Source organism: Sipha flava, unplaced genomic scaffold (assembly GCF_003268045.1).
Source record: "Sipha flava isolate LNK unplaced genomic scaffold, YSA_version1 104_pilon_pilon, whole genome shotgun sequence".
Classification (NCBI taxonomy): Eukaryota; Metazoa; Arthropoda; class Insecta; order Hemiptera; family Aphididae; genus Sipha; species Sipha flava.
Genome location: NW_020271718.1, coordinates 412550 through 433375, shown reverse-complemented (window position 1 = coordinate 433375; position 20826 = coordinate 412550). Strand labels below are relative to the sequence as shown.

The 20826-nt window shown below is 30.6% G+C and overlaps 2 protein-coding genes across 2 annotated transcripts in view; one reads left to right on the top strand and one right to left on the bottom strand.

Moving 5' to 3' along the window:
* The window catches only part of LOC112683434 (ras-related protein Rap-2b-like), a 119180-nt gene that overhangs the window by 26053 nt on the left and 72301 nt on the right, over positions 1-20826 (top strand). Inside the window, exon 3 of the mRNA XM_025554483.1 lies at positions 9717-10158. Within this exon, the coding sequence (XP_025410268.1) occupies positions 9717-10158 (442 nt within the window). The remainder of the gene's footprint in view (positions 1-9716; positions 10159-20826) is intronic.
* LOC112683459 lies at positions 618-2625 on the bottom strand. Its single transcript, XM_025554512.1, has 3 exons — positions 2498-2625; positions 1145-1259; positions 618-986 (listed from the first exon to the last, which is right to left on the bottom strand). Exons 1-3 carry the CDS (start codon positions 2516-2518, stop codon positions 745-747), a joined length of 378 nt encoding a protein of 125 aa, XP_025410297.1. The 5' UTR covers positions 2519-2625; the 3' UTR covers positions 618-744.

The window sequence follows — 20826 nt, the reverse complement described above, 5'->3', positions numbered from 1 at the left end:
AAAAAAAAAAATAAAAGAGTACCAATATAAAAAATTGATATGCTAAATGCTAATTTTATTTTTTATATTAATGCTCGTAATGTAAGATACAATATTATTTCATAATTTTTTAAGATATATGGTATAAATGGCATTTAGTACATATTTCAGCACTTTTCGTATTTTTAAGTGCTATAGGTCCCGAGTCTTACTTATTATTACTTTTGCTAAAATATCTTCATGATTACGTAAATAATTTCAGTAACTACCTTTTAAGATTTCTTTAAGGGTAGATTATAGAAAATTCCATAAATTGACATAAAAGTATTTTTATAGACAACTTTTATAAATAAAAATCAAATTCCGATAAGACGGAATATAAACGTTTTTATCCCTGTTCACTCTCTAAGTAGAAGGTTATGGTAAAGTCTTTTTTTATCTCATTCCTACAACATTATATATATATATATATATATATATAAACCACCAACATTTCAGGTCTCTAGGCCAAGTGGTATGATCTGAACGATGAGTGAGTGCATTGAATAAATACATTATAATATCATATATAATGTTGAACAACGATACCATGGGATGCAATAATCAAGGAAAAGAAAAAATATATAATAACAAAAATATCGATTGATGAAAAAAAATCACGTATTTATTATGAGAATTTCTATCAAAATGTCTTAAAAACTATGTTTGTAGCCGGAAGATTTTTCCTGAAATTAGTCCAGAGTGAGAGCGGTACGGAGTGTGCGTTCAATAGTGGTAGGCGTATGGGTAGGCGGTCTTGTAGGCTGGGAAATAAGTCTTCTCGTATTTGCCCGGGTAGTATTTGCCATCATCATAAGCGGCGTAGCTCGGGTATGCGGCGTATGGTGCGGCGGCGTATGGTGCAGCGGCGTATGCGGTGGGATAGCTGTACGAGTAACTGGAGTACGGGTAAGCAGAGTATGCGTACGGGTAGGCGGCTGGAACTGCGGCGGAGTAGGCCACGACCGCTATAAATGAAAAAGTAGAAAAAAAACGGTTAAAGCACAATTACATTTACATTTATTTATATGGAAACACTGGAGTGCGTGGTTTAGGATTTGAAACATCCGAGAACCGAGGAAATCGTACTGAGATTTTCGGACGGGATGAAGTTGTATATACTTACGAGCTGGGGCGGCGATGTAGGCGTGTTTCTTCACTCTGGTGCCATCGTCGACTTTGGGGGATGCCTCTTCGGCGGCAACTGAGTACACGCTGAGGACAGCCAAGGAGACGAAAATCTACGGGGATAACACAAAACAGAAAATCGGTCGATTATTATACTCGTTGTTACAGGCACGAGTAGTGCTATAACCGTGGTATGATACTGTATGTATAACGAGCGTTTGTTAAATCCCATCAAAAACGAAATCCGTGGAAAACTCCCGCGCAAAACTTAGGATTGCATGTGAACGCGTTCCCCCGCCAGAAAGAGATCTTTCGATGTCAGTAACAGTTTTAAAGTACAATGTGCACGAAGTATGCCGTACGCATACGACAACAGTTTATGAACGATACGTATTATGTATACTTTTGTAGGCACACAACGATTATACGCACGATTTCTGTTGCAAAGTACAAGGCCGCGCAACAGCCGTTTTCTGGCGGCCGTTATGATACGTACGTTATCCCGAGGAAAAATGATAAATTCGGGCGATTAATTTCGAGTAGGATTTCCCGCCGCTGTGGATTTACAAAAACTTTGTTCTCCGCGCTCGTACATAAATATTATAATGTGGCACCGTCTGGGTCTCCCTTAAGTTGAACGTAAAAGTTATTTGACACCGTAGCCCGGCGTTCCATCGGCGGTTTTCTCCACGCGGTATTATTGTGTTTTATTAATACATATCGTTCGGCGGAAACCACGCGTATCGAATCGCTCGTATCGTTTTCCAAGATCTTTAGGGGTAAAAAATTGTCGATACAACAAATGCTGATGACCGTTTCGAGTTTTTTATCCGAACGCCTACGTTCGATAATAATCGGTTCGTTCGCGCGTCGGCTACCACTGTTTTCCCGTGTTCCCTGCGCGCACGGTCATCGGCTTCCCACCAGCTTCCCACCAGATACGAGGCAAATATGGCCAACAGTTATTTCATGATCGAGCAGATTGTTGATTAGTTCGGATGCGGCGATCGCACGATGAATCCCGGGAACAGTTCGATCGAAACGCCCTAAAGGGTTTAAAGGGATACGTGTTGTCGTGAGATATTGTTATGCCGCGACGGAAGGCTTATTGACGGATTGGATCCCAATGGAAACGTAATACGTGTTAAGCCATAACGGATAACAGCTGAATGCCCGTTTCGACGAAAATAGTCGCGATAAATTGTGTCTACGGAACGAATTACGGCTGGTAGGTACACAAGTCTGAAAGACGACACAATCATTGCGGCCGATATCGTACACCACAGTTATAGCACCATTTGAAATAAACAAGATTTCGTATACAAGTTTGGATAGCTGTAGTGGCACTTACCAGATACTTGAAAGAAGCCATTTCGTTTTTGATTGTTTTGAGTTGACTGCAACGAATCTGCAAACTTCAACCTGTGGGTCGACGATGTGCGCTCTGAATGTCTGAGGACGAAGTGTGATGCCAGAGTCGGGCTCTGCGAACCTTATATATGCACCGATAGACGCTCTGTCCAACGCTCCTCGAGCAAGACGGCGGCGCGTCCCCTACCCCGAGTACCCATGACGGTGACAAGGGCGTTGCCTGTCCGAAAGGCCAAGATCCGGATCAGCGTCGCGCGATCAAGAGTGCAACGCATCATGACGTTGTAGTCGTGTTGACCTTGATTGTGATCGGAGGGGTATGACACGCAAAAAACACACGTTACCGCAGTCTTTGTAATATAATAATAATCACAATAATCCCAACAGCGGACGAAGAAATAAACATAGGATATGAAAATAAAGGACAAAAAATATTACAATATAATATTTTACGCTTCTGGTACGTGGAGTCCATTAGGCGTTGTCGGATGTGTTCATTGTCGGAGGTGTACGCTGACCAATACGGTTCATATCTTGCCGAATCCGACAGCTCTTAAGTCGTCTGCAAGGTACATCACTGCCGAATATTTCGCATTTGGTGGCCGCTTGTTTATAAACATTGTTGTGACACACACTTACCGTACACAGTTACATTTCTGGAGCTGAAAAGCCCGTTATAACCACATCTTGTTCGGTTATGACAAATCTGGATTTGATGCGTCCAACGCGTTGTGTACGATCTATTTTTGCAAATCCTTCTTTTTTTTTTAAATCCTGTGCAGACATAGTTGTATCGTTTTGGCACTCGTTCCCGGAACATATTCTCGGATATAATATTTTTTTTTTTACCAAACATTTTGTTCGACGTTTTTTTGGTACCTGTATACATAATTTGTTTCCGTTTTCGTGTCTGCTTTGAACCTTTTTGTAATGTTTTACATTTTTGTAAACGTTCACATTTTATATTTATTGATTATCGCGTGTGCTATGGTTTACTTTGAAAGGTCTCCATTGGGAAATTCACTTACCGTCTACATGGTCCACGTGTACTTTATTTTATTAAACTTTATTTAATTTATTTTTTTTATTATTATTTTTTTTTTTTTTTTGTTCATCGACAAGTACTATTAATAAAATAATAAAAGAATAAAATAAAAAACAAAAATAAGTAAATAGTTAATGTTCATAAAATAATATCCCAAAAAATTAATGCTTAGTCTAAAGTATAATTATATTTGTAAAGTACGATCAGTCTTGAATTAAAAATATAATAATACTCCAGACTAGGCATTTATTTTTTTTATTTAATAATTTTTAGTTGGTACATTATAGTCAATTTTTACAGTTGTCTTTTTAATAATCTTTAAGTTATATTTTATAATTTTAACCAATATTGTTTTTTTATTATACTTTTTGAGTATTTTCTTAGGTCATCAACATCATTCCATCTCTACTACAATGATTCATATAAAGGTATAGGTCAAAGCCGGATCTAGGTCTCTGGTGGTCGGGGTGCAACTACAAATTGGTGGCCCCTTAAAAAAATATTTCACTTATCAATTTAGATGTAAATAATGTATATTTATTTTATGCATATTGATACATTAAATAAATAGAAAACACAAACATTTAAATATCTAAATAAATAAATAAATCAAGAAATTATTTATAAAACACACTATTCATACACCTCTAATATGATGTAGTAATTATAATATTAAGAGATTACACAAACAACACAAGTTTAAAGTAAATCAAATATAAATTAACAATTTAAATTCAACTCACACTATGGAATTATTAAATAAGTAAAATGAAAGAATAAAACTATGTCATACACAAATAATATAATTAACATTATCAATCTTTATAATTTCATAAATACATTTTCTTCAAACAATTTTTTATTCTTGATTTAACATTAACAAAATTATTAATAATTTGTGAAGTATTGATTTCTTTAGTCCTTCCTCTTTCTATATTCGACACTACATGGAGTTATAGTACTATGTATGTGCATGAATGCACGATAAGACTTTTTATAAACGTTTCGCAGTTCGTCTTCATCTAGTTCATTTATAAGACCCCGATGTGTATTTACGAGTATAATGATTTATTTTCCAATTAATCCGGCTTTATCTTGAGAAGTGTCAGTAGTTAAATTTTATCTTTGTTCGAAACTTTTAACAAGGTACCATAATAATGTTCTATATTTTTTCTCTACTGAAATACTATTTTTGTATTTTTTGTCGTGGATATAGTTATATAAGTGTCGATTTTAAATTTTCAAATTTGAAATTGATATTCTAGAAGTGGATAATTTTCTGATAATATACAAATTTAAATTCTAACTGATGTATTAATATTAATCCAATAAGCTTAGATTGGAGAAATGATGATCTGTTCAATTACGATGGCTAGTAAAACCAATAATATCTTTGAGGATTTAAAATTAGTTTTATAAGTTTTATAAATGTATCAATCAAGAATGTATATTTTTACAGACAAACGACAGTGATTAAAATAATTTTAAATATTATTAAAAAACAAAGAATTCTATTAAAAATATACTTTATAAACACATTAATTCCCTGAATTACAATTAAAAATATTCTTGTATATGCATTACATAAAAATAATTTAATTAATAAGTAATTTGTTGAGGTATAGTATCCGTTTTTGTAAAATCCAAATAGTTCATTATTACAATTCCTACTATTTTAAATTATGAACAAAGAGAGGAATGAATTTAAAATGCAAGTTACATTTCTAGAATATCTGTATATGAAGTTTTACGTCAACGTCTCGTTTTTGATACTAAATTTGTATAATATTTTTTATAACGTCACACAAATTTACAGAAATCCAACACTGGAATATTTAATTTACATTTCTCATCCTTGTACATGTAGTAATCGTATTATTTATTCAACTATTATTCCAGAATGTTTTAGTATTATTACATTCATTCGCTAAATCGTAAACAAACATATTATACTGTAAAATCAATTATTGTTTTGTTATTATTTATTAATATCATCGTTATCGTTAAATTATAGTAGGATTTAATAATAAATTAACTCCATATTGCTAATGAAAACTTTGATTTACAATTTTGAAATGCACGAAACGGAATTTCATCTCATAGCAATGAACATTATACGATTGTGTTTATGTACAAATGTACACTTTTAAATTCATTGGACAAAAGCTCTTGTAAATATACACAGATAATTACATTTATATAAATATATATAATGATATATGTAAGTGTATTTATGTATCAATAGGTTTATGCATTTTACAACGATAATTTTTTTAGATTTTTATATAAATAAAGAAAAACAAAAATTTAAAAAAAAAATTGGGGGCAATACCCAATTTGCCTCCTACCAGAAAATACCCCAGAAGTGGACAAGGTTAAATTCAATTTTTAATTAGAGACGCAAAATTAAAATTTATATGTGTCATCAGATTACCTCTACTATTTTATAACCAAATTAAGCACTGATTATGATTGATAATTCTTGTAATTTAAAATTGTAATCAATTGTTTATTTAATATTCTGTATTTTATTTTATAATATATAATAATTGATATTATCATAAAATGTACATTTATTTTATTAACCTAATATTGTTAGTGACTCAAATTATCAATCTTTTCGAATAATAATTATAATTATGATCTGCAGTAGGAACAATAATAGCCTATATAATGGCATTGAGCCTTTATAACATAATTTATTTTATATAGGTACATTTTAAATACCTTAAAAGTCTTTACTCAGTTTTTTTTTTTTTTGTATACTAACACTTAAATTTGTAAAACATCCATTAAAAACATCCATTTTAGTAAATTGAACTCAACGCAAAAAATTACTTTTTTAATACAATTATTATTATCATTGTTTTTAAATTAAAAATGCTACATCATTGTATAATGCAATAGATTCACGTTGAGGTAACTGAAGTCTTTTCAATAATCCGTCGGTATAATAACTGTATATATTTTTCAAGTATAATCAAGTTTACAATATTCAATGTCGGTCATGATTTTATTTATTATTAACACTATTAAGCAATGCACTACATTTTTATTATTTTTAATCCACCCAATTTTCAAAAAATTAAGTAACACACTTAAGCCAGAAAGTAAAATGTATTTTTTTTTAATTTTTTTTTTTTTTTTTTTTGTTTAAAGGAACAATCAGTAATAACTAAACACACCTACACGATATCATCGCGAAGAGATGTAATTTATTTAGATAAAATAGTTGGCATTTTTTCAGTAATACGAAATATATGTTCTGAATAATATCCTACATAATGTCTTTCGAGTCAGTTTACACTAATATTTCAAAACAAACATACAAATCGAACGATGTAAAGAGCAGAATAAAAGAAAATACAAACAGCTAGATTAGAATTTATTTTTTACCAAAAATGTTAGTTGGTATCTTTATTTTTTCGCTATACAGCTAATGCTGTCATGTATCTTTTATTTCTCTGAACAGTCTGAACTACAATTGTATATTGTCATTCCAGCTGTGAAGTCGGTACTTATTAAATGTAAATGGAATCAGTGCGGACTACATGTATGCATGTATTGTATATTTTTAAGTGCCATTGGCAAGTTCTATAATACTCTCATAGTACCTACTCACGTGAAGATATCAGCGAGATCAAACAATGTATATTACATACACACGAATGTGTTTTGAAAACTAGTAACAAAATGTTATTGTTTTGTCAAAATCTAATAGCACTAAAGCGTAAACGTATATGATACATCGTATAAATTCAACGTACCGTAACAATACAACTTTATAAAATAAATGTTAATATTATTTAAAAGTTATGAAAAAACATTTATCCTTTCAACGCAGTCAAAATTGTGTTATACACGTTTACGTAAGTAAATATACTCTATATGTATTATTTTAATCATGTATAAATCATTAAAATAATACATGCAATATTTCTCGTTATTATATGTTATCGGTTTTTTATATTTTTTTATTTATTAAAATATAACAGATACTCTACTGAAAAAAATAAATAACACTCATATCTTAAAACGCAACTTGATTTTATCCTATCATACATAGAACATAGGAAAAGAAAGATGTATTTTAGAAGGTGACTTTTTTTTATTTTTCAATGGAGTTTGTGTTATATTTTAATAAATAAAAAAAAATTAAAAAATTATAAATTGTAATAAGAAGACATTTTTTGAAATATTTCAGGCGCGAGTAGCTCCTCTTCATAATTTCCTTCTATATATATATATATATATATAATTTAATTAGCTGTGTTTTTTTTTTTTTTTGTTAATCATTTTCTATTGAATTATCGAACATAAAAATTATAGCAACTATGAGTTACCTTGTATCCAATGATAAATTGAATACAATTTACAAGTGTTTCACAATTAAACTTCGATCAATTTGAACAATCGGAATATCAATAAGTTAACACCATACTTTTCAGGAAGTAAAAAGCTTGTAGAATATTGTACAAACTGACGTAGTTGATATTGAAAAATCGCAATGAAAAAGCATTTGCAATTTTGTTTGTGCACTTGTTTGTGGTGTATTATAATACGTAGGTATTCGTTGCATTTATACGTATTCGCTACATTTACATTGTACAGTGTGAATGTACACGTTTAATCGACATGTATCATAAGACTTTTTTATCTTTATCTTTACAGTACATATAATAATATAAATTATATCGAAGTTTGAACGGTCTTTGTGGAGCCCCACGAAAATCAACATAAATAATATAATAATTAGACACGCGTTCCATGAACAATTGTTCACTTCCGTACAGCGCTATCAAATGAACCCTGCAAATTCGCAATTCCTGCGAACAATTGTTGTGTATGGTAATAAAAACTGTACCATATTTATGTTCAGTACCACTCTGTATACATAGCGCAAACAAATGTCCGCGATAACAAACACCTGATCTCACGCGACCTGTGTTATATATTTTTATACCATGTATACCTGTACTATAATAATCGCGCACAAGGTACTATATATTTTATATGTATGGCTTTATACACATGGCGTATTTGTTTTCAATAACTATGTCTTTTTTTTCATATCTCACTTAGTCAATAATAATACTTTCAGAAATTTAACTTGAGTGTCATTTATCTCGCGCGAGTGTTATATGTACCTTTATATACGCGTCGCGATGTAAATGTCAAACGAAATATTAAAAAATTATAATTGATCAACAGTAAAATCGTTATAAATGGATAATATTTTCTTTTTTAAAAAAAACTATCTAAATAACGCGTATTTGTTGCTACACATTATTTAAATATATATATACACGTATATAACACGATGCATAAATTGTTTCCAGTTTTTTTTACACTACGCACTCTATGTCCTGACCTCACCTTTAAGCAGCTAGTGTTTGATATGTATAACATGAAATATTTTTTTTTGTTAAAATCAAACCGGTATTATATATTTGAAAAAAAAATAAAAAAAAATATGAAATATTATAACTGAATTAATTGCGTACCTCGGGTTTCAATAAAAATTTGAATAATTATTGAATTTCTAAGTGGTATGCATAAAAATAAAATAAAACATGAGGAAAAACATCCTATCAAATGCGAATATAACAAGTTAGGTTATAAAATGAAACCAAATTAATCATGTCATTCTATATTTAGATTTACTGTAGACTACAACCATCGGGAATACAAATGTTTTCGGGGAACTGACGAGCATATTGTTCTCTTCCATCAAACTCTCATACGTACACACATATTAATATTTATATAATATAAAATAAAAAATGTAACGTATAATTCGCTATTACGTGCGGCGTAATAAAAGGGCCTCGAGTTCACGTCTGAACCTAAATAACCCGTAACTTTATTACAGGCTATGTACGGTGTTGTAAAGTTCCTAACAAGGGACGCTTAGGAATACAAACGACGCATATGAAAAATAAAAAAAAAAACATGTTTCTACGTTTGCGTTTCGAACGTACGCCATTCGGTTCACGTTATTATCATTGTCGTTTTCCGCTGGCGTTGGCGGAAACGTTCGCAATGCCAAACACCGGCGGGTTGACCGCGACGATAGCGAAAACCCATCTGGGTACAGCCATCCTGTCGGTTCGCAAAAACGGTACACTGCATCCCGTGTTGTTCTTGTCCACAGCGGCAGCGTCGAGGGCGGACATCATCACCACGACCAGCTGCAGCCGTCGCCGGACCCAGCCGATGTGACGCGGCACAAGATTGTGGTGATGGGCGCGGCGCGGGTGGGCAAATCGTCGCTAATCACGCAGTTCCTGTACCGGAAGTTCTCGTCCAAGTACAAGCGCACCGTGGAGGAGATGCACCACGGCCAGTTCACGGTGGAGGGCGTGAAGATCGACCTGGACATACTGGACACGTCCGGCGCGTACGAGTTCCCGGCCATGCGGGCCCTGTCTATATCGTCGGCCGACGCGTTCGTGCTCGTCTACTCCGTCACCGACCCGGACTCGTTCCAGCAAGCGGCCGCTATCAGGGATCAGATCGTCGAGACCAAGCACACGGCCGACGTGCCGATCGTCGTGGTCGGCAACAAGCTCGACCTGGCCAATGCGGACCGCAAGGTAAGTGGGAGCCACCGTCCCCGCGCGACCCGAAAACTTACCGTCCGCGCTCGGTCGTGGATGTGTCCCCTTGCAACGCGAATACTTCGTTATCGTATTACCGTCGACCGAGCGGATGGTTTTTGACCACGTCGTCTAACCGGGTGTAACTGATATATATATTTTTTTTTTATTAACCAAGCCTAACCTTCCGATCGAGTTCGATCTTAACTTCGGGCAGTGGCCTATATATGATGGAGTGTATTTAATATTTGGAACCCCGTCTAAAATTCACGTTTAATAAGACTCACGTACGAATATATTTTACCCAACACCGCGGCAAGGTACAAAAAAACATTGCAGACGTATATAAATAAAAACAATCGATTAAGCATAATATAATACAGTACGATTCAAGCATAAGTACTTAAAAGATATGTATAAGTACGTTAAAACATTTGATTAAACGCACTGAATATATAGCTCATATAACCCCCCTCCCATTTCCTAAAATTAGTTCCTATATACGCCACTGATTTCGAGAGCAATACGCATGTTGTGTACGGTGTATGAAAACGGACACGAACGAGATGTTTATAGTGTATTGTAGAATGTTTAATACCATACAAATACGACCAACGAGGAAGAAAATGCCCAGTCTACGTGGACGTACCTAAAACCCAAATTTAGGTGATGCTTGAAGTATCAATACAACACAGATCCGCAAGGGCTACGTACATGCAACCTTGTTTTACCTTTTATCCTTGCAAAAACAATCGGTCACTATGTTAAATGGTTACATTTTTTGCAAGACTTCTATTTGTAGTATCCCCGAACGAGTCCACAGAAAATTATTCTCCTAACATTTCAAAATAATTTACATAATTTATATGGTTTATATTTGATATTAAATGCACACGAATATTACACACATGTATATATTTATCTTTCAAATTTTAATTTTATTTCAATACAATTGAATGAAAACATTCTTAGATTCGTTATTTTTCATTAAGGAAGATTATTGGATAATTTAAGCCTCCCCAAGTCTTTCACCCTTTAATTAGACCTATAGTTTTTTTTATAATACTACGTCTTTATTAAGTACATGACGCGTTTACATAATAAACGTCGTCTATATAATTCCAACAGTTGGCAAAACAGAACAGAAACAAACGGAAATCAAAAGTTAATAAAAAAAATTGCATGAAGTAAATAAAACATTGTACGGACTACATTATCCGTCCAGATTTACGTTTTCCACGTCGATCCGATTTGCAAATGTTGCATGAGTTCACGTGTCCTGATGATTTCTTGGCGGGTTACACTCGATAGAATTACTATAAAAATCTACTATTAGTATAATAAAAAATTCTTCATTTTCGCACATATCATAATTATTATCTACATTTCTGCATATACTATCAAAATTCATTATTATTAAATAAATAACAATAAAAATAGTTTAAAATAATATTTTATTACAAAAAAAAATTCAAATTAAAGGGTATATTGACGGTATGGCCGATTATATATTTATATACTAACAGTATAAATGATAAGTTTGCTTATGATAAGTTTAAAAATGTCTTAAATTACAATTCTTTTAAGCTATTGATACTTGTGAATTTTAAAATTTGATCCCGACCATCTTTACAATTGAATTCATCCATTATGGACATGATGCATTATCTCGTTCTTGTCGAATCATTCCGTGCAAAAAAAAAGTATTTGCGGAAATCAATAAGTCGTTTTTATCTTCTAAATAGCACACTTGGAAGATTTATTTGATGTTTTTCCTTCTATTCACGTGATATTTCCAATTAATTATGATTTGTATTATCTTTCAAAGTGTATAGATTAGTGAATAAAATAAGACGTATTATGTGCATATTTGATCACATTTTTCTTCAGAATTAATTTACCAAAAGAACATTTTCAACCTCATATCAAAATTATATTAATCTTATAACATTTATATATTGTTATTAATTAATTTCTATAGGTACATATATTTTATAAAAATATATTGTTTTTGCATTTTCAGCGGCATTCGATGAATATTTTTAGTAAAATGCGTAATCGACGATAAACATTATCAATATATTATTTATTTAAATGAAACTAAAAAAATTTAATTTGAATTAACAATTAAATGCCGTTTTTGAACATAATGTATAAAAATTTCAGGTAAACATCTGAGAAACTTATATGTACGATAGCCGTACTATGGTCACAAAATCGATCTCGACCGAATAAAAATATTTTAATCAAACATTTGTAAATTATTAATCTAAAATCAATATATCCTAAAATGTACTATCAATCAACCTCAGGTGTCTAAGCCTCTTGATCTCCCTTGACAGCCGAAACGACCACTATTCGTCTCCAGATGACAGAACACAAAACCAAAGACGACGTACTGTAGTATGTGAGACTTAAAAGTAATCCATCGTCGAGTACAATAAAATATAAATATCCATTAACAAAAGCTCTAAAAATATAAATAGGACTTTAGCAGTGAAAATACAATTTGAAAAATATAAATAAATCCACTCGATATTGAACCGTCATAAATAGAAAAAATTAAATTTAAAAAAAAAATCTCATACGGTAATAAATATATTACTTCAGTATGAAAATATACTGTGTTCACAATGTATTGAATTCTTTTTATATTATACATTTTTAATACTACGTTTTTATTATATAATTTTATGACATCGATATTTGTTTAAAAAGAATTATCGCAGAAAAAATCTTGACTCATAATTACAATAATGACTAAGCGTCTGCATTATAACACTCAATAATTCTTTTTTTCCTAAATTTCAAGGTTTATGTTTATTGTATCATTGACATTTTATTACATCAAACTAAATTAGAATACCTATTGAATATTTATGTGATAGAAAATAAATAATATTAATTGGGTTATGTTTATATTAGTGTTTACTATTTGGATAATTTTAATGTAAAACGAATAACTTATTAAATAACATATAAAAGATGCGTAATTTGTATTTCAATGATTTTTGATGAAATTTAAAAAGAATACGATTAATATTCTACTAATTAGCAAATTCTAATGATACACATTTAAATAACCTTCATCAATTTATCGAGGAAACTAATTACATTTTAATGAATTAAAAATACACAAATACTTGAGTTTTAGAAGGTTGAACACTTTTCGGTGCCAAAAACGTATATTTTGTAATTTCGAAATAGAATCATTTTAATGACCTTCTGAAGTATTATAATAAATACCTAATTAATAACTAAGATCACTGTATAAAGAAAAAATTATGCAATTTTAATTAATAATTTTCCACACAGACTAGTACAATTAAATAAATTCTAAAAATATTAACAGAAAATAATAAAAATTACCTAAATCAAATTGAAAAATATAATTATTGTTAGAGTAATCTGTACGAGGTTATATGTTATTTTAATAACAATTGTTTTACACTCGTAGTTAAATGTATCACGTTGCTGTTTATTATATGATGAAACAGAATTCACAAGACATAACAATCATATATGTATATACATAGTAATTAAATAATTCTAATTTCATGAGAAAATTAATTTGAATATTCCATAAGTGGAATTAAATATCATAATATAAACAATTTCTAAAATCAAAGAAGTTCTAACTATTTGTTTAAAAGAAGTTTTACAATTTTGTGTTATAAAGTATATAAAATATAAGTACAACAGAGGAATAATTATTTATTACGTCATTTTATGAGACACGATAATGCTAAACTGTACCTTAATTGCCACTTTCGTATTTTGTTAATTAAAAAACTGGACACATCTTCAAGTTGATTAGAACCAAACAATTTTAATCTTCAAAATAAATTTTACATTTTAATCAATAGAAAATATTTTTATGATAATGAAACATGTAATTTGGTAATATTTATTTGTTTAACTTTATAAAACTGTTTTGCTATTTATTAAGGTAAAATAACAATTCATGATATAATTATAGAAACTTCTAAGTATTATTGACCATACCATAGACTGGGTTCGCAATAAATTCTCTGTACTTTAAAAGAGTTTATCGGAGGATCAATGATAACATTGCTTACGAATTGTGTAAAATATCTCAGAGAATAAAATTAAAAGGGGTTTAAAACATTGAGCGAACAGAAAGATACAATTGATGAATGAACAGTAATTGTTGTATTGTGCAGCTTTTAAGCTATTAAGATCATGATAACGAAAAGAATTTAGCCTAGAAAATTTATTATCTTTCGTCCTTTCATTTTTAAACCTATATACAAGATAAAATAATCGAACTAATCCGTCTTATAACCCAAAAAACACAATAAATTGTATTATATTTTCAATGCCGTTCTATTAACAAGTGTTTAACAAAAATAGTGACAGATATGAATGAAGATGAAAAAAAACCCATTAATAAAATATTATACTTCGAGATAACTTGAATCAGCAGTATGTATAACATATAAAAAATCCAATTTTATTTTTCTGCCATTGATTATATAGCTGAACGATATACATTTTAACAACTAATAATATAAACGAGAATATATGAAGAGTCACTTGGCGTTATAAAAATGTATTATTCATGGTACTTTATAATAAGTTCTAATCTAATATGACGATTTTGTCAATTTTTGTGATAAAATAAAACAAATTATTATCCCCATACAGTTAAGAAAATCTTTTTAGCATACAATACTAAATAAATTATATGTGAAAAGTTATAATATAATAATAACACAAATACACATAGTGTACGAAGTACGTATATAACTACTTTATAATAAAATCCAAAGATTTCCATGGTTGTAATTTTTTTTTTTTAAATGTTGAAAACGTAAGAAGTTTTCGTAATGTACTTACCTAATCATCTGTCTTTCAAAAATTTTAAGGGAATTTACACATGTATTACATAAATTAAACGAAAAGGTAGTATATACATAGTGTATTGACCAATATCTTAGAACGAATTACGATTTCGAGAAATAATAAAATTATGATCATTTATAATTAACATATTACTTTTAAAACTGTATATTCGTGTAAATGAATCAGGAAAAATATATATCTCATTATTAAGTACATGCATTTGAGTGATTCGCATTGTTTGTAAGTTTGGACAGAACGCGAATGGTTAATCCTACATAATCCACTATGAAACGTACATCACTAAAGCCCGTCTGTGATTCAATAATACAAGTAGTAAATACTTAAATGGCATCATAAAATGCAATTTCTGCGATAAGTATGCTTGGAATGGAAAAATAACTGTCGGCGTATTCGACAAATTGAACACTGCAGTAAATTTTGAATCAATACACCCCTGTATTGCAGTACAACACCACGTCAAAATCTCTTAACGGTTTGTTTAATTATTATTATATTATAATATTTATTACAATTAGTGATGAGTTGAACTGTTCGAATCTCGAACCGAACCGAACCGAACCCTCGATGTTCGGTTTGGTTCGAAATTCGAACTCTGCATGAAAAAAAATCAAACTGAACTATCAAGCATCTTTTACTGTTCGAATATCGAACTTGAAAATATTTGTTGAACCATACTTACTGGTCACGATAGTTCGAAAACCAAACATTTGTACTATTCTTCAAGTTATTTTTTAAAAATAAAAATCAATAATGATTATTTAAAAATAATTAGACTGTTGATGATAGAAAGTGATAATCTGTAAAGGGCACGTTATGCATTGTTTATAATAATAATAATGTTATTTTTCCAGTCGCATGTTACACATCCACCCTCCGCTGACCAACACATTAATAAGTTGTTTATCGCCAATAGAGGCAGTGTATCTACATTCATAAATTAGCTATTTTTGTTTTTATAATATTTATTGTAGAGGTTAAAATATTTTTTGGGTAAATCCATGGTAATATTCCGATACCGCGACTGTGCTGTTAATAAAAACATGTTACAACTTACGTCTTACATTATAAATTCTACAAATCATTCTATATTTGTGAATTATAGTTATTATTACTATTTTTTTATATATTATTAAAATATACTGATTATAAATACTACAATAAAAAATTTAATTATTTGGGAAGAATTAATACGAGAAAAAAATTAGAAACGATATTAATTTAATTTATTGCTTATAAATAATAATAATACGAGAACCATAAATGTCCAATAGTTTTATCTTTTTAGAATACGCGAAAAAAAAACCTACTGTGTAGTCATTGATAAATTAAACTGTTATGCTAATGAATGGGAAAGCAACATTTTAGCGTTCGAATGAAAAAATAAACTGTCATATTAGGGCCAGGGTTACACTCATACTTAAAAGGATACAAAGCTTCAAAAACATTCATACATCCATAATGGCAGTTGTATGATAGAATGATATATTTGAAACCCATTCATAAGAAATATTGTGGGCATTAATAGTATTAATATTGGGAATTGGGAATGAACGAAAAGAAATATTCTGCGAATGTACCGTCAATACGTTTTGATTGTTTCTATTTATTGACAAATCCTAACATTTCAGCATATTGTTGATTTGTAAAAAATTGATTGACATTTTACAGTCAAACATAACAATTTTTTTGATAAACCCAAAGTTTAAAGAAACAATAACATTAACAATGTTGATGATTAGCTATTTTCTTTGGTTTTTAATTTTATCACGGTCATTTGATAAATATAAATTTAAGTACTTTACTTACAACAATATATTTAGATAATATTTATAATATATACTTTGGTATTTTATTTAAACCTATAACGATTGATAAACTTAGTGGAAGTATAAAATAATGTGATACCTTAATATTCAAATAAAATATAAGATTACTAACAAAAAATAAGAAATAACTTATAAATAATAATATACATAATTACTGGATAGTAAAATAAGATAACACAATTCATGATGAAAGTTACTGTTTATGTTGTATCAATTCATTTGTTTGTTATTTTATGTTATCATTTTCGTGCGATGCGTAGCGGTGCGTTGCGTATCCGCAGCCCTCGTCGGCGGCTGTGATAAGCCTCCGTGTGCGATCGGCCGGGTACGCAATCGCACTGTTATCATCGCATGAAAGTGTCGTTATTTCCCACAGACTTCTATACTAAACTAGTATAGAAGTTTGTGTTATTTCCATGTTTTCAAAAGTTTTTCTGTTATGTTTTTGTAAAAGTAAAAATCATGTTCTCAGTGCCACAAAGTTTCATAAGTTATCGTGTTTTTTTTGGTTTAGTGTGATGGCACTGAGACATTTATCTTCATTTTGTGGTGTCCGGCGATCTTAGCCTTTGTGGTGAATGTCGTCGGCCCCATCTCGCTCTCGTTTTTGTGTCTTCGTGGTGTGCACATCAAATTTCATTTCGTTTCTAGTTTTCGTACGTCCGCAGCCATTTTCATTCAAACCACGTTTTTTGAGTAGTGTCGTTTTCGTTTTGTGAATAACGTGGTTTTCATTCATTGTTTCATTGTCCAGGGCTGTGGATCATTGCAGTTTTTTCGTTGGTGACTGTGCTTGAGTGGTCGCACGTACCAATTCTGTGATTTATTTTCATTTATATACTGCGGTGTACCGTCATAGGCAATAGTCTGATCACAGGGTTGGTGCGGTCGCGTGGATGGAATCAGCCATTTCAACATAGTCGCAAGTGAGTAATGGTCGACCATATTTGTTTCATTTGTGTTTAAAGGCCGATGGTACATCATTATTATATTGGAATTTATTATTTCGTTTTGCGTGCCGCTGTAGGGCCAACGCTTGTAGTTTTATTTATTATTTCGTGTGTGCCGTGTGGGCCACACAATTTATTAATTTATTTATTCAATTTATTTAGTTACCATTTGTTTTTGCATTACCATTATTATTATAAATTTATTACGTATTTACCACGTATTTTATTTGAATTATTTTGTATTGCGTGCCGTGTGGGCCGTGCCATATATTATTTATTTATATTTATATATTATTATTATTTACATTATTATTATTATTTCTTTCATAATCCAATTATACAGTCCACTTAAAATTCAAGTTGTCTTTTTCTATGTTTTATATCTACTTTTTCATTTCAAAACAATGTTGAGTTCCCCCTGAGTGGTTATTGCTGTCACCAGGGTAAAACTTCTGCCAGTTACTATTTAAAATCAAAGCCACATTTAAACTCTATGTTAAGACAATAATGTTATTTTTTAAATTGATAGTCCCGCATGCATATTATTATTGAGTAAAGGACAACAGCAAATCACGGTATATGTAATTATAAATCAGTGTATGCAGACTCAAGTGCTATTTTTAAATAAACAGTTTTCAATAAACAAGGTTAAAATGATAAAATGTATATTTCGATTAAATACTATAACTAGCAGATGAATGATGGTGAAAAACCTCCATAATTGCTGTTCGGGGTTTATTTCAAATGTAAATAAACTCGATATGAATATACAATATGATACAAAATAGGGGTGCATTTAAAAAAAAATTTTGAGAGAGGGCTGGGTAATTTCCTCTAAACAAAATTTCATTATTCGACCAATTAAAAAAAAAAAAATTAGAATTTTAGTGAACAATTTTTATTTTTAATGAATAATCATAACTCTTTTTTTTCAAAATGAATGAAATAATTACATCATTATAATTATCATTTACAAAATAAATAAAATAAAATACCTAAATAATCATAGAAAATTAATAGGTACTACAATGAATAACATGAAGATCTTGAAACTAATAATTCATAAAAAAATGATAATATGAACTTCTATAATTTACATTTTATAGGGTAAAGACAGACTTAAAATTTTTCTCTGGAATTTCTTCAGCCCTCTCCCATAAATACGTTCCAGATACAAACCATTAACTTACTATCCAATATATTTTTAATATGAAAAATATTTCATGTGTTGTATCAAATTGTACTGTATTACTGCAAAAGGAAAACAATGAAGGTAAAATATAATCAGTAATATAAAAAGATGTAATAACATGACATATGTAGTATAAGCATAGTAGGTTATTTATATACGTATGTAGTTTACATAATGCATAATTTCAATGGTTTGAGTAAAAAATAACAATATTTCTATAAAAATGGCAACAAATTATAATTTCGTATTTTCCTCAAACAATTTCATTAGTTATTTAGAGTTGAAATAATATATTTAAATATTACTAAACAAATAAATGTGCTATGAAATATTTGAATATTTGGTCATACACAATATCGGGTTTGATTACAAATCGTATAATTCAACTGAATCATACCAGATTAAACAAAAACGTATAAGCATAAGTCAATATTATAACTTATGTATAGAAAACTATCGTTTTACAAAATGTGTGTACACCTCAGAGTTGAGTTATTAGTATTTTTTATTTAAAATAAATGATGAATCATTATTCACGAAGAACAATCTACAAATGCATGTAGTTTTATGAAATACGTAGATTTTCTCTGATAGTACAATTATATATATACATTTTTACACGTCTATTTTTTTAAATTAAGTCATTCTAATAAATTAATGGTTAAAAGTGAATAGTTAAAAAATATCAATCGAAACCAAGTCATAATAATATTACCACATATTATGTGGTAGTTATATCCACCATAGTTGTTATTTTTCAATTTACAATAACATTTACGATTAACCATTAAGAAAAAAAGTAAAAAGCATTTTATTTAAAACGTGTTGGTGAATCTGTGTTTGCAATCATCTAGAAAATGATTGGAAATTTCATGTATTTCTGCAATAGCATCACGAGTGTTGGAAAAAAAGTGATTATTTTCTTTTCCACTGGCACAGCGACGACGGTGCTACGCGATTTAAATTAAAAAGTTTACGCGTTGGGGGGGGGGGGGGGGGGGGGGAAGAAATACGAAAAAAATGAAAAATAAGTCTCAATCACAACGCGCAAACTCTGCACATTACATAATAATATATTCATATAATTCTCCAATTATATGTTTTTATACGGTTGTAATTGCGTACCGAAGTCGATGTAATAAAAGTCTGCCGTCAAAGCCCTCCCCTGATAATAATAATAGCAATAATAACAACAACGGCAATAATCGCGGCTAGAAGTGCAAAACAAACACATCAGTGGCGGCGCGTTAACGTCTAATAAATCACCGAGGCAAAATTTATAGAGGGGCCAATTCTACCGCATAGAAGATAAATATTCATTTTTTTTTCTTCTTCTTTTTTCCTTTCCCGCGGGTCCCATTCGTCGCGTTACGCTTCGCAGTTGTGCGTTCATTGTACGCGCACACGCGCACACACGCACTCGCGAAACGCATACGTAGACCAGGGATGGGTATAGCGGGGGAGGGGATTGTTCAGGAGATCAGCTGAACCACGGTTAATATTTGTTGACAAAATCTGCCTCTCGAAAACTTCTGATGTTTTTTAAGTGTGTCGACTATATGGGCGAACGTCCCAGTTGCTACCGTCCGATTTGACGACACCACTGGTTTAAATGTACAGTGCAGTAAGACATCTTTATACCCCGTGTAAGATGGAATCCTCCACGAAATAAAATAAACGTTAATGTTTTCGATAACGATATGTAAGGCTCGTACGGATTTTAGTTGTGGCTAACAACAAAAAGAAAGAAAAGGAAAAAAACTAAGGTGTACAAATTTAAAAAAAAAACAAATATATATATTTAATATTG

Coding starts and splice junctions, on each gene's coding strand:
- LOC112683459 (XM_025554512.1), bottom strand. CDS start 2,518: ATGGCTTCTTTCAAGTATCTG. Junction 1,260..2,497: donor TGGCTTCTTTCAAGTATCTG/GTAAGTGCCACT, acceptor TTATCCCCGTAG/ATTTTCGTCTCCTTGGCTGT. Junction 987..1,144: donor CTACATCGCCGCCCCAGCTC/GTAAGTATATAC, acceptor TTTCATTTATAG/CGGTCGTGGCCTACTCCGCC.